At 42.7% G+C, this 13603-nt stretch overlaps 1 protein-coding gene across 2 annotated transcripts; it reads right to left on the reverse strand.

Moving 5' to 3' along the window:
* Window positions 1–446: 446 nt before the first annotated feature.
* Window positions 447–8854, reverse strand: smyd1b (SET and MYND domain containing 1b). Of its 2 annotated transcripts, XM_068310687.1 has the most exons (10): window positions 8592–8854; window positions 7534–7710; window positions 6970–7183; window positions 6225–6355; window positions 6027–6065; window positions 4488–4683; window positions 2283–2375; window positions 2025–2188; window positions 1766–1934; window positions 447–1485 (listed from the first exon to the last, which is right to left on the reverse strand). In XM_068310687.1, the coding sequence occupies exons 1-10, from the start codon at window positions 8711–8713 to the stop codon at window positions 1321–1323; spliced, it is 1470 nt and encodes a 489-aa protein (XP_068166788.1). In that variant the 5' UTR covers window positions 8714–8854; the 3' UTR covers window positions 447–1320. The 2 variants fall into 2 exon arrangements, with proteins under 2 accessions (XP_068166788.1, XP_068166789.1); XM_068310688.1 differs by lacking the exon at window positions 6027–6065.
* Between the last annotated feature and the right edge of the window lie 4749 nt (window positions 8855–13603).

Genomic DNA, 13603 nt, shown 5'->3' on the forward strand with positions numbered 1-13603 from the left:
TTACTGGGAAGACTGACATTCATGATTTTAAAAAGTAAAATCATTCAGTCAAAGTTAATGTAAAGCTCTATGTGTTATTAAGGATTAAAGATCCCTTTATTAGTCCCCGGTAGGAGGAGTAATAATAGGTATGTGTGTGTGTGTGTGTGTGTGTGTGTGTGTGTGTGTGTGTGTGTGTGTGTGTGTGTGTGTGTGTGTGTGTGTGTGTGTGTGTGTGTGTGTTTGTGTGTGCGAGCGCGCGCATATGTATATTAATATAAATTGTCCCCTATTCCTCCTCGATTTCTTGTCTACTTGGGAATTGTATAGTTTATACAAGCAGGTGTTAGCTTGTCAGTGAAAAGATGAGTCAAGGTTTTTAAGAATACACTGTATAGTGTATTGTTAAAATACACACCAGAATAGTTTGGTGTATTCTCTCTCGGAATCAATGATAATAACTTCTTAAACCCACCAGTGTTTGACTAAAAAACAGACAAAATAACAGGTTGAATGTATTTTGTTCATTATTTTTATAGCCATGCATTGAAATGCTGCTCAGCATAGATCACCCTCAATGCTTTAAGATACCCATCTTCAGTGTTGCACCTTTTACAAGACTGAAGCACCTTACTGTAGCCTAACTACGACAAAAGAGAAATAATAGCACTGCTGGTCAATACTCTTTACAGTGGAGCAATGCTGCTTATATAGATTAAAGTTTTATTTCATTTATACAATAACTGGAAAGTAAAATCATATCTATAGTCAGTCTACGATCAGTCACTAACACAAAATCAATGTACTTGTTAATGATTAATCACGTACAGTGAAAATGGCATCAAGCTACAACTACAGTAATCAAAACGAAAAATAAGTTCATAAATCCAGCCTGAGAATGAAGGGAAAAAAGATATGACAGCAAATGGAGTGTAATCATAAAGTCAGCACAACATGATGCCACACTTGCAAATTATTAATTGGGGCTAGAATTTTGCCTTTAATCTTTTTCATGGTTAGAGCAATGCATACTGGTAAATTATGACCTGCTTTGATAAGAAATGAAAACTGGTTTATTCTTACAATACACTAAAACTAGTTCCATCAGAGTTAAAAGTGTATCCGTCAAAACATGATTATCTGACATCAGTAAGCAGGCCAAAATAACTGAAGTATAAAAACGATGCAGAAGCTCAAAGTGACATTCTTTCATAAAAAGTGCAACTAAAACAAAATGGGACCTGTGGATAATGAGTGGACTTGCACACAAACACTCTGGAAACTGCTAAGAGTAAATAACACAATGGTTTTATGGATCTTTGAATGACTTAAGTCCTGATATTATTTTTTCCGGTGGAAGAGATTCTTGATTCCCTCCTCCACAGACTTTGGTTCATGCATCATGGTCATTGGTTTATTCTTCAGAGAAGCTTCTCTCATACTGTGGTAAACATATTCATTCTGCTTGAACATCCTCAGTTCCATCTCTGTCTGCATACGCATTGCCTACGGACATATCAAGAGGGAAATATTAGGGCTTTCATTTTCACCCATGAGTTAACTGCAGTTTGCAGTAGGTCTTAAATTTAGATATTGGCTATGTCTTTACAAGCAAACCATTAGAAATATGTGTATTGTGTGTACTTGTCATTTCAATTCAAATTTAGCCAAAAACACAATTTTTAGGGCTAACTTGGCATGGCCAGAACATGTTAGCCAAGGCAGTGACGGTTGTGACATCTAAATTTGATTTTGTATTCAGGCTTTCCAGGCTTCGTGTTCTCACCTCCAGGTCCTTGGTGATGGGATGTGTTGGTCCATGAGTGACCAGAAGAATTCCGTAGGCCTTACAGATCATCCCATGGGCAACCTCTATCTGTCCCGCCTGCCAGTGATTCACTCCCGCTCGCATAGCGGCCATACCCAGAGCAGCATTATTGGGAGGGTATAGTTTTCTGTGGGATAGATGAGATCTTGTTTTATTCATATTTCACTCTAAAGAAATGTACAGAATGTGACAAATAGCTTGGTGTCTTTGTACTCACACATATCCGTCCACCATTTTACGTGCATACTCAGCAGCATCATTAAAGTACTGCAGGTAAGCTTGGACCTCACTCAGCGTGCTCCAAATCCTGAGCAGGTAGATGTGAGTGTCAGCCAAAATTGGCTCTGCTTTTTCTATGCAGGTTCTGCAGATTTTTACCAACTGCAACGGAAGCACAAAAAAATGTCAGTTGTTAGACTTAAAATTTCTTTTATCTAGTTTTCACTCGGTATTATGTGTGATTGCAAGACAATACCTCATGGTAGTCTCCATTTAGTCGAGCTTTGTCCATCTTCTCCAGCATTTGAAAGCAGTAATCTGTTGCTTCTTTCACCTGCTCCTCTGATGGCTAAGATTTGAAGATTTTAATAAGAAGATATTGATGAACTGCCCAAGTATAAACATGCTGAAGATAGCATAAATTCTGTTTTCAAAGTCAACATATATTTGCCCTCTTTGAGTCACTGCCTGATTAGTTTGTATCAAGATGACTTTTAACCTGCTAAAGCAGATGATCACAGACCAAAGCCCTGTGCTTCACAGAATTAGACACAGACAGTATCAAATTACCTCAGTGGAGTGTCATGTACAGCAAGGATGGGACACAACTCACCGACAACCTCAACTGAGGAGGTTGTCGGTCGGTGGAAGGAACACTTTGAGGAACTCCTGAATCCAACTACCCCAACTGACCCGTCCTCTGTTACAGAGGCAGAGCTGGAGGATGATGGGGGATCCGAGTCAATCTCTTGGGGCGAAGTCACCGAGGTAGTTAAACAACTTCACGGTGGCGAAGCCCCGGGGGGTTGATGAGATTCGCCTGGAAATGCTGAAGGCTCTGGGTGTTGAGGGGCTGTCATGGATGACACGCCTCTTTAACAATGTGTGGAAGTCTGGGACAGTGCCGAAAGAGTGGCAGACTGGGGTGTGGGTCCTCTTTTTAAAAAGGGGGACCAGAGGGTGTGTGCCAACTACAGGGGCATCACACTCCTCAGCGCCCCTAGGAAAGTTTACTCCAAGGTGCTGGAAAGGAGGGTCTGGCCGATAGTCGAACCTCGGATTGAGGAGGAACAATGTGGGTTCCGTCCTGGTCGTGGAACAACGGACCAGCTCTTTACTCTCACAGGGATCCTAGAGGGGGCTTGGGAGTATGCCCATCCAGTCTACATGTGTTTTGTAGACTTGGAGAAGGCGTACGATCGGGTCCCCAGGGATATACTGTGGGAGGTACTGCGGGAGTATGGGGTGAGGGGGCCTCTCCTCAGGGCCATCCAATCCCTGTACGCCCAAAGTGAGAGCTGCGTTTGGGTTCTCGGCAGTAAGTCGGACTTGTTCCGAGTAGCTGTTGGCCTTCGCCAGGGATGTGCTTTATCACCAATTCTGTTCGTGATTTTCATGGACAGGATATCGAGGCGTAGTCATGGTGAGGAGGGGTTACAGTTTGGTGGCCTGAGGATTGCATCGCTGCTTTTTGCAGATGATGTGGTCCTGTTTGCATCATCAGCCTGTGACCTGCAGCGCTCACTGGTCCGGTTTGCAGCCGAGTGTGAAGCGGCGGGGATGAGGATTAGCACCTCCAAATCTGAGGCCATGGTCCTCAGCAGGAAACCGGTGGACTGCCTTCTCCGAGTGGGGAATGAGGTCCTTCCACAAGTGAAGGAGTTTAAGTAACTTGGGGTCCTGTTCACGAGTGAAGGAACAATGGAACGTGAGATTGGATGGAGAATTGGGGCAGCAGGAGCGGTATTGTAGTCGCTTTACCGCACTGTTGTCACAAAGAGGGAGCTAAGTCGAGAGGCAAAGCTCTCCATCTACCGTTCAATCTTCGTTCCTATAACCTATGGTCATGAGCGATGGGTCATGACCGAAAGAACGAGATCGCGGATACAAGCGGCTGAAATGAGCTTTCTCAGGCGCATAGCTGGTGACTCCCTTAGAGATAGGGTGAGAAACACTGCTGTTCGTGAGGGGCTCAGAGTAGAGTCGTTGCTCCTTCGTGTGGAAAGGAGTCAGCTGAGGTGGTTTGGTCATCTGGTGTTGATGCCTCCGGGATGCCTCCCTAGGGAGGTGTTCCTGGCACGTCCAGCTGGGAGGACACCTTGGGGCAGACCCAGGACCAGGTGGAGGGATTATATCTCAACACTGGCCTGGGAACGCCTTGGGATCCTCCAGTCAGAGCTGGTGGATGTGGCCGGGGAAAGGGAAGTTTGGGGCTCCCTGTTGAAGCTGCTGCCCCCGCGATCCGACTATGGATAAGCGGTGGAAAATGGATGGATGGATGGAACTCCTTTGGGAGTTATCTTTTCTTAAAATAGCCAGAATCGCTCTGCTACTCGCATTTCAAATCTGACCTTATATCAATACTAACTACAGAGACAGGGTTTTGTTGTTTCTGTCTGTTAAGTGTGATATATTCATTAAGACATTAAAAACAAAGACAGACTTGAACACAAACACAAACCTTTACTTCGTCCACTTCTCGTCCTGCCAACTTCAAATCGTCTTTACTGCAGTTTTTGCAGTTATCGCATGTGCAGTCGAAGAAGTATTGTGTTTTCAGCAGTCTTTGTCTCTCCTCTGATAAATTCAAGTAGTCCACATAAGCTACAGTCAACTCTTCTCCTTCTGAAATTTTACCCAGAGAACGCAGCTCAATCCTAAGGATGAATAACAGTGATTATAGTGATTGTGAAACCCTATTTCCTAGTATAGGTCTCAGTTAAGTCAATACAGTCCAAGGTTGGATATAGTGGATATTAATGAACGTTGAAAAGATTATTTCACACTTGTGAAAAAGTTTAATTCATGCATTTGTTCCCATTTTCTAAATTAAACATGTTATCTTGAGATATATAGTTCAACAGAATATTTTATACACATTAGACCATTTGGGTGGATACGTTTAAATTCTAATTCAGTTAACTGTAAAGTTTAACAATTTCTCTCCCTTAATATTGCCTTCTTTGGAATATTGTTTTAGTCCAGTGTTACATGGTGATAGAGGCAAACTAAACGAATCCAAGGTGACCTCTTACAAGAGCAAAACAGTACACTCTTACACACCACCTGTGCTGGGATGGACGACAAATATGCAGTGCCACGCACAGACAAACACTCAAAGTGAAAAACCTGTTGCACATGAGTTAAAGTTTGAGTGGACAGTTAGAGATGTAGTTTTTTGGATATATAGAAGTGGGGAGAGAAAAATCAAATACCTCTCGAGAGATGGTAAATAAAGATGAGAGCATTCATGAAGTTGGGTTAAATCTGATATGATTTGGTTAGATTAGCCACACAGCCTGCGTGAGCATAGCATCTACAACATGAAAAACTAAACATCAACCACAGGGTGAGAGGCAGAATTTGGAATGTTCTCTGTCTTTAGCGGCTTTTACACCACTAGCTCATAGCAGGGCTCTGTTACTAAGCTGTAATTGGTGGGATTGTTCCATCGCTGAGCTGTGGTGGAAGTGCTAACACCACCAAATCATCCTCCATACAAATGAAAAGTTGCTAACACAAACAGCACATTAACTCAAAGATGGAAGTAAACCAAGAATGTCATCAGTCACCATGTAACGGTAAAGGTACATGATTGCGTAGAAAGTTTTGTTTTTGTCGTTCTCGCTGCTGTATTTTGAACAAAAATGATGCCATTATTATTGGTCTCCTCAAGAAGAAGACACACTCCATGTCGAGGGACGTTAGCAGGAGTCTAGCCTCTGTGCAAACACACAGCCCTCTGGTTCTGCTTTTGCCTGTCTGTTCTCAAAAATTCTAGAAATGAAAGCCAAGGTTCCACAATGCACTTGTGCAGCTCTCGCAGACGGTGTCCCTGCTGTAGTTACATCAAGCCTGCAGCCCATTGGACGACTACAGGTTGACTGACAATGGACAGGGTCAGGGGAAGGATAAGGTTATAATAAGACGATTACGTTTTAATATCACTGTCAGTAGTGCTCAGATAGCACTTAGAAAGCCTTCGGGTGAGGTTACGCACCTCTGTTGAGAATGAAACATAGTATTCACAGCTGATTGACTGAAAGACAAACAGGAAGCTGTTTTACACCAAATCTGACAAACGCTCAGTCACGCAAAAGGCATAGCAGCATAAAACACAAACACTCTCAAAGTAAAACTTTGAGCTACTTCATGAAAGCAGACATTTGAAATGCTAAATATCATAGTTTGTACTTACTTGCCATGGTTTAGGATGACGGTGCAGTTTGGCCAGCAGTTGTGATTCACCAGACATAAATTTGGGAAGAGACCAACTCCTACTGCTTGAAGGCCCCTCTGATCACTCACTGTGAAACCGTTGCAGTTAATCTTTCGGAAAGAGGACAAAACTTTGTGTTTACACAACTCTGTGGAAATTTGATGAAAGGTTTTTTATATTTTAGAAATCTGCTTCTCAAAAATGTAGAGATCTCAAGATGAAACTAAATCGACAGCAGGTTGATTAGAAATAATTTTGGGTTATTGTACCCATCTTATGATATAATATCCCACATCAATTGACTATTTCATAGAATGTAAAATAATATAAAACTGCAGGGCACAAAATATGTATTGTTAATGGAAAGCACAGAAATTCACTGATAAATATAAGTGAACCTTTGCTGTTATGCGGTACATTATGTTCTGGCTATCTGACCAGTATTAAAATTAAATGACGCATTACATTCTAGAAGTCAGGCATGAAGGAACACGCCTATATGTATTGCATTGTAAGCTGCTGTTTGTGTCAAGCATTGAAATGATCGACTTTGGCTGAAAGAAGCAAATCAAAATTAACATCTCAGTTTTAGTTTGTGAGAGTAAAGGTCTAGCTTCAGCTCAATATCTAACTGTGCCGAAAAAACTATAAATAAAATTTTAGATTAGATTATATAATAAAAGAATGTGTGATGGTCACTGATGGGAGACGCAAAGAAACACACCACTCCAAACATATGGGAGATGACATCAATCGTGTGCTGCTTGCTTGTACGAGGCCAATAGTCCAGAAAGTTGTGGATGTCCACTTTGAATTCCTTCAAATCTTCCTCTTGCATGTCAGCGATGTGGTCCTCAAGTTCATCCAGGGTGGTCAGCTGCAAGTCCGACATCAGACTCCCCTCCTTGTCAAGACGCCACATGATGCGGGCCACCAGACTGAAAACAAGTAATGAGGAACAAAACAGAACTTACTATCTCAAAAGTAAATATTGTAGAGACTAACTGAAAAGAATTTGAGTTGATGAAGACCAAGCATGCGTAATATACAGTATATTATTCTGGCAGGATCGAGTGTTGCTTGTCACTTAGTGGATTAACTGTGGTTGTACGCATCGATTTTTTGAAGAAAATTAGTTACGGTACTTGAAATTATTTGATTCATCAAAAAAAACAACAACAAAAAAACAAAACCCTGACACACATAGACACACACATACATGCACTACATGATACTACACGACATGTAGACATAATCAAGGAACACAGTTTGATCTTTTTTCACTCACCGGATGTTCTCATTTGGTGCTTTGCCAAAAGCTTTGATTGCACTACATTCTTGCTTGTGTTCAGCCCAGCCAGCGCGCTGGCAGGTCCGGTCACAATAATAAGCAAATTTACACTGACCGCATCTATGTAGTTTTTCTTGTCTGCGGAAACAGCTGTGGCAAATACGCTCCGTTAGACTGCAGAAGAAAGGAAGAGACAAGATGCTATGATCCTTATATTACAGCAAACTTCTAGATGACCATGAATATAATTTGTTCTACTTTATATTAGATAAGATCACACACATCCGAAAACATTGTGGACGACGCATTCCCACAACTTTTCTGGTTTCCAATGAACTGAACTGACCTTAGTTCCAAAACAAGTTCATCAAATGACCTTGACTTGTTATAGATAAGTAAACGTGACAAATATGAAATGACATGGATGGGGTTTACTTTCATGTCAGTGTCAATTTGTTGTGTGAATAGAGTATTTGAACTCTATCACACCTATTTTTTTTAAATTGATTTTTCCACCCCGATATTACACAAAGCTAATATACATGATATGAATGTTTTCAAAGTCATAACTCAAAAATGAATGAAATGGTCTGACACTAAAGGATATCACACTCAAGCAGTATTGTCTGACACACACCAAAGGTTAAAATGTCATCTTTCACACTTTTGCCACAAAAAACTTGTCTTAGTTTGTCTCACGGTTACTAGAATATGGGGCATGATTAATCCTGATAGAGTTTTTATTTAGTGTTTGCTTGTTTTTGATGTTAATACTTAGTTACACAAGAATGTCTGACACCAGAGGAACTTTTATAAAGTGCACCATTGTCACTTCATGACCTGCCCAAACGGGAAAACAGAGAAAAATCATTTTAACAGAATAAAAATAAACAACTCAACCTGGAAAGTGCCTTGAGATAATTTTTTGTCATGATCCGGTGGTATAATAAAAACAATGATGAATTGAAATTAATTAATATTCAAGTGATGACCATGTTTGAGAACGTTCCCTAACAATAAGCATTCACACCTACAGTTTGTATTCAATACTTTACCTGTCAAACACAACAGCTGCAATACTGGGTTCTGAAAAAATGACATCTCCAGCCCAAAACTCCTTGGTAGTCTTCAAACCCCTCCCTTTTCCAGGTGAGTCAAAAATCACCACATTCTCCATTGTAGCTGCGCTAGTTCCTGAGATGCTGGTGAACAGTGAGTCAGGTGGTGAAGGTTTGAAAGAAGGGTATTCAGTGGCCGTGGAAAGCTAAATGCGGCTCCAGGATAGTTGGTGAATTCCTGGTCCAATCTGTGTCCTCTGTGTTCTTCACTGGCAACTGCACATTCCACACCCGGAGTACTAAAATAGCCGTCCACCTCTTGAACTGTACCAACAGAGAGAGAAACTGGATTGGTGGTCATTCATCTCATTATTCTGCTGAGGAAAATAATGTACTGAAAAGATCACATCTGACAACAGTATCAACAACATTATTTGAAAATGTAACTATTTAACCTCTCATAGTTTCTACATTTATGTGAAGCTGTGGTCACGCTTTTGGTTTTCTTTACCTGTTAACTGGCTTAAAGACCCCCAACCCCCACCAATGAATTGGAAGCTTCCCAGTCCCTCATAGTTATTTTTGATCCTCAATTGCTGCTGTCTATCAGGAGTGGTTGGACAGCTGCAGAAATTTAACAGAGCTGGCCTATCTCTGCCTCAGGCATGCTCTGGTACCTTCTGTAATTAAATCTTGCTCTACCGTTCCTTCTCTGTAAATTCTAACATAAGAGAATATCATTGCATTCACAAACATACAAATCAACCCCACAACCTGGTCTAGTTATTATCTTCTACTATCAGGATTTCACTTACAGTAATTCTCTTCAGTCCATGGTATAAAAAAAATACTTTTTCATAACATATTTGATTATTTTGTAACTGTTAACAATAATTAAAAATACCAAGGAGTTTAAATTAAAAAATCAAAAAAATATACAGTAAAGAGAAAAGTCAAGTCTGTTAATACATGTTTGTATGTGTAATGCATGTCACTTAAGGTAATCTGTGATAGAAGTAGTCTACTCTGCCAAGAGTAGTCTGCATGTCTCGAACCACAATTGTACTCTGCAATACTATGTCAAAAATAATTTATTAATAGTTAGGTTAAAGATATTGTGTTTATGAATTAGTACTGAACAGTGATTTGCCTGTCAGCATGAATGTAAGTACTGTATACAATGGATAAATGAATACAGTAATATTTTGTCCTTTTTTTGTAAAATAAACAAAAATAATAAACATTATTATTTGCTTTTTTTAATTTAAATCTATAATCGTCTAGAAACAATCTTCTAGTTTGGCTTCAGATTGCTGGAATCAGGTGATAACACCTGTCTGTTATCTTTGGAATGTCCTTCAGTATATCTATGTTGATCGGTTTTGATTGAAATTATTGTTGCTGCTGCCGTTCTGTTTGGTCTCTCACTCTGCTTTCGTGAGCACTGTAATTTTCTCAAACAGAGAGCGGAGGAAGCGGTGTGGAAAATGAATGAATGAATATGACAACGTAGAGAAAGAATAGAACAGGAACAACTTTGCTGAGCTGGAATCATAGCGCCCCTCAGTGGCCATGTGTGGTCATTGTATTCTTGGATCACTGAAAGATAAAGCTGGTGACTTCCCATGCTCACAGCTGCATTGTAGTTGTGTCTGAGAATACACCACCGCCCCATGTGGCAGTCAAAGAAAAGGGATCCTAACAATTGTAATTCATGACAACCTGGAAGATAAGTCATTTGAAATAAATTACTTTGATATATAGTTGAATTCTAATCACTTGAATATGTGGAAACAAGTTATTTTTTGATGATTATGGTGATCTGCATGAAATCTTTATTCCTGTCATGTCCTCATCACTTAGCAAGTTAATGTCATACCAAACCAATCAGAGGCAGTGCAGAGAAGATTGTGTGTCTACATAGTAAGGTTTGGAAAAAGACCACCTAAATCCATGCCATCATTTAAGCTTTGAATCCAATCAGCTGTTAAATTTATGCTGTTAATCACACACACATGCACTTACACCCACACACGTACACACAAATGGCACCAATCACATGTTGGCACCAATGTAGCAACAAGAAGACACAAGCCACTGTCTTATTGTGCCAGTCCCAAGCCTGGATAAATACAGAGGGTCGTGTCAGGAAGGGCATCTGGCGTAAAACTTTTGCCAAATCAAACATGCTTCTTCTGTCGTGTGTCCTTAGACCTTCAGCTCCATTGTAGCAAGCCATTCCAGCGTGTCATCGTCCAGGTGAACCAGACCTTGATCACCATTCGGAGGCTGGTTTATGGGGCACCTGCTCACAATGTGCTCCACAGTTTGTAGTGGGTCTCCACACTCGCAGCGGGCGCTGTCTGTGAGACCCCACTTCTGCATTGCGGCACCAAAACGTCTGACACCTGTCCTCAGGCGATTGAGTGTTGTCCACTCCTTATGGGGGGGGTTCTGGCCGGGAACACCTGTGGGGTCCTCGATGTAGTGGTGAAGCCTGGATGGGTCTGCTGCCTTCCACTGGTCCCTCCATTTTTCCCTTACCCAGGAAGCCCTGGAGGTGTCGGCTGGCGTTGTTCGGAGTAGCTCCTGCGCCTGTGTGGCAAAGGGGTGTCGGGACTTGAGGCAAGCGCGCTGTGGTGTCACTGTGACAACCTTGTGGAGGAGGTGGGATTCACTCTGCTGTGCCTTCTGAGCGAGGGCCAGCGTGGCTCCTTCTCGTCTGACCACTGCTGAAGCGATTCTGGCAAGGACAGGCATTTGGTTTGTTGGAGTGGCACGTAGGCATCCGGAGATGGTATGTAGGGCGATGTTGAGGGCAGCGTCTAACTTCCTGACATGAGGCCTATGGCTCCAGACTGGGGCGCAGTACTCCGCTTTGGGGAACACCAGGGCCTCGGTGGAGATTTGCAGAGTCTTTGTGGTGGCTCCCCATGTGGTACCGGCTAGCTGCCGTATCAGTGCAGCTCGGGCAGTGGTCTTTGCCTTGACACTGTCCAGGTGTTGCTTAAACGAGTGTTCGGTCGAGCTTCACGCCAAGGTATGTCAGGCAGGACTGGGACGGTAGCCGAGTGTCGTCAACCATGATGTTTATGTCGCGGGTTGCTTCCTTGTTGTACAGGTGGAACATTGCTGCTACAGTCTTCTCAACGCTCAGCTTGAGGCGCCAGATCTTCAGATATGAGGACAGGATGGTCATGTCCGTGGAGAGGCCCTCCTCTACTGCTTCCCAGGATGGTTTGCTGAGTAGAATGGCCAGGTCATCTGCGTAGCCGTACTTCCTTTCTGTTGTTGCAGGTAGGTCATGGATATAGATGTTGAAAAGCATCGGTGCCAGCATTGAGCCCTGTGGTACGCCTTGCTTCAGCTTTCTCACCCTGCTGCTTTGGCCGTCGCTGGTGTGGAGCCGAAAGCTGTGGTTGCTCAGCATCTCCATAATAAAGCTCACCATGTGCTTGTCTGGGATGGTCTCCAGAACCTTCATTTGTAGCCCACGTAACCAGACGGTGTCATAGGCAGCTGTGAGGTCCAGGAAGACGGCACCAGCCTTCTCTCCTGCCTGGAAGCTGTCTTCTATGTCGTGGCACAGAAGGGTCACCTGGTCTGTTGTTGACCTACCGCTACGAAAGCCAGCTTGTTCTTTGGGCAGCTGAGGGTCGATCACTGGGGTGAGGCGCGCTAGAATGAGGTGTTCAAGGAGTTTGAAGGGTACACATAGCAGTGAGATGGGCAGGTATCCCTTTGGGTCATCGCTCGACTTGTTTGTCTTCGGCAGAGCGATCACCTTGGCACGACATCAAATCTTTGGTAGCTTTGAGTACTGGAGGCATGCAGAAAAGAAGGAACGGAGCCAGTCAAGTTGTTCTATCATGATGTAGTTAGGAAAAGAAATGGAGAAGCAGTTATCTTGAAGGAGGAGTTTGTTAGGAATGTCCCGGAGGTAAAAAGAGTGTCAGATAGAGTGATGAGTCTGAAGCTAGAAATCGAAGGTGTGATGTTCAATTTTGTTAGTGGGTATGCTCCACAGGTAGGATGTGAGCAGAAGTGAGCATTTGTGAGCAGCAGTATGGTTTCATGCCAAAAAAGAGTACCATAGATGAAGTATTTGCTTTGAGGATGTTGATAGAGAATTACAGAGAAGGCCAAATGGAGCTGCATTGTGTTTTTGTAGATCTGGAGAAAGCTTATGACAGGGTGTCCACAGAGGAACTGTGGTATTACATGAGGAAGTGTGGAGTGGCAGAGAAGTATGTTAGAACAGTGCAGGACATGAATGAGGACTGTAAGGCAGTGGTGAGGTGTGCTGTAGGTGTGATAGAGGAGTTCAAGGTGGAGGTGGGACTGCATCAGGGATCAGCTCTGAGCCCCTTCTTGTTCGCTATGGTGATGGACAGGCTGACAGACGAGGTTAGACAGAAATCTCCATGGACTATGATGTTTGCAGATGCCATTGTTATCTGCAGTGAGAGCAGGGAAGAGGTGGAGGAGAAGCTAGAGAGGTGGAGGTTTGCCCTGGAAAGGAGAGGAATGAAGGTTAGCCGCAGTAAGACAGAGTACATGTGTGTGAATGAGAGGGACCCAAGTGGAAGAGAGAGTTTACAGGGAGAAGAGATCAAGAAGGTGGAGGATTTTAAGTACTTAGTGTGGAAAAGAGGTGAAGAAGCGTGTACAGGCAGGATAGAACAGGTGGAGAAAAGTGTCAGGTTTGATGTGTGATAGAAGAGTTTCTGCTAAAATGAAAGGAAAGGTGTACAAAACTGTGGTGAGACCAGTGATGTTGTTTGGCCTAGAGACAGTGTCACAGAAGAAAAGACAGGAGACAGAGCTGGAGGTAGCAGAGATGAAGATACTGAGGTTCCTTTTGGGAGTGACCAGGAAGGATAGGATCAGTAATGAATACATCAGAGGGACAGCACACGTTAGAGGTTTTGGAGATAAAGTCAGAGAGGCCAGACTGAGATGGTTTGGACATATGCAGAGATAATGAATATATTGGTAGAAGGATACTG

The sequence above is a fragment of the Antennarius striatus genome, chromosome 3 (genome assembly GCF_040054535.1).
Source record: "Antennarius striatus isolate MH-2024 chromosome 3, ASM4005453v1, whole genome shotgun sequence".
Taxonomy (NCBI): Eukaryota; Metazoa; Chordata; class Actinopteri; order Lophiiformes; family Antennariidae; genus Antennarius; species Antennarius striatus.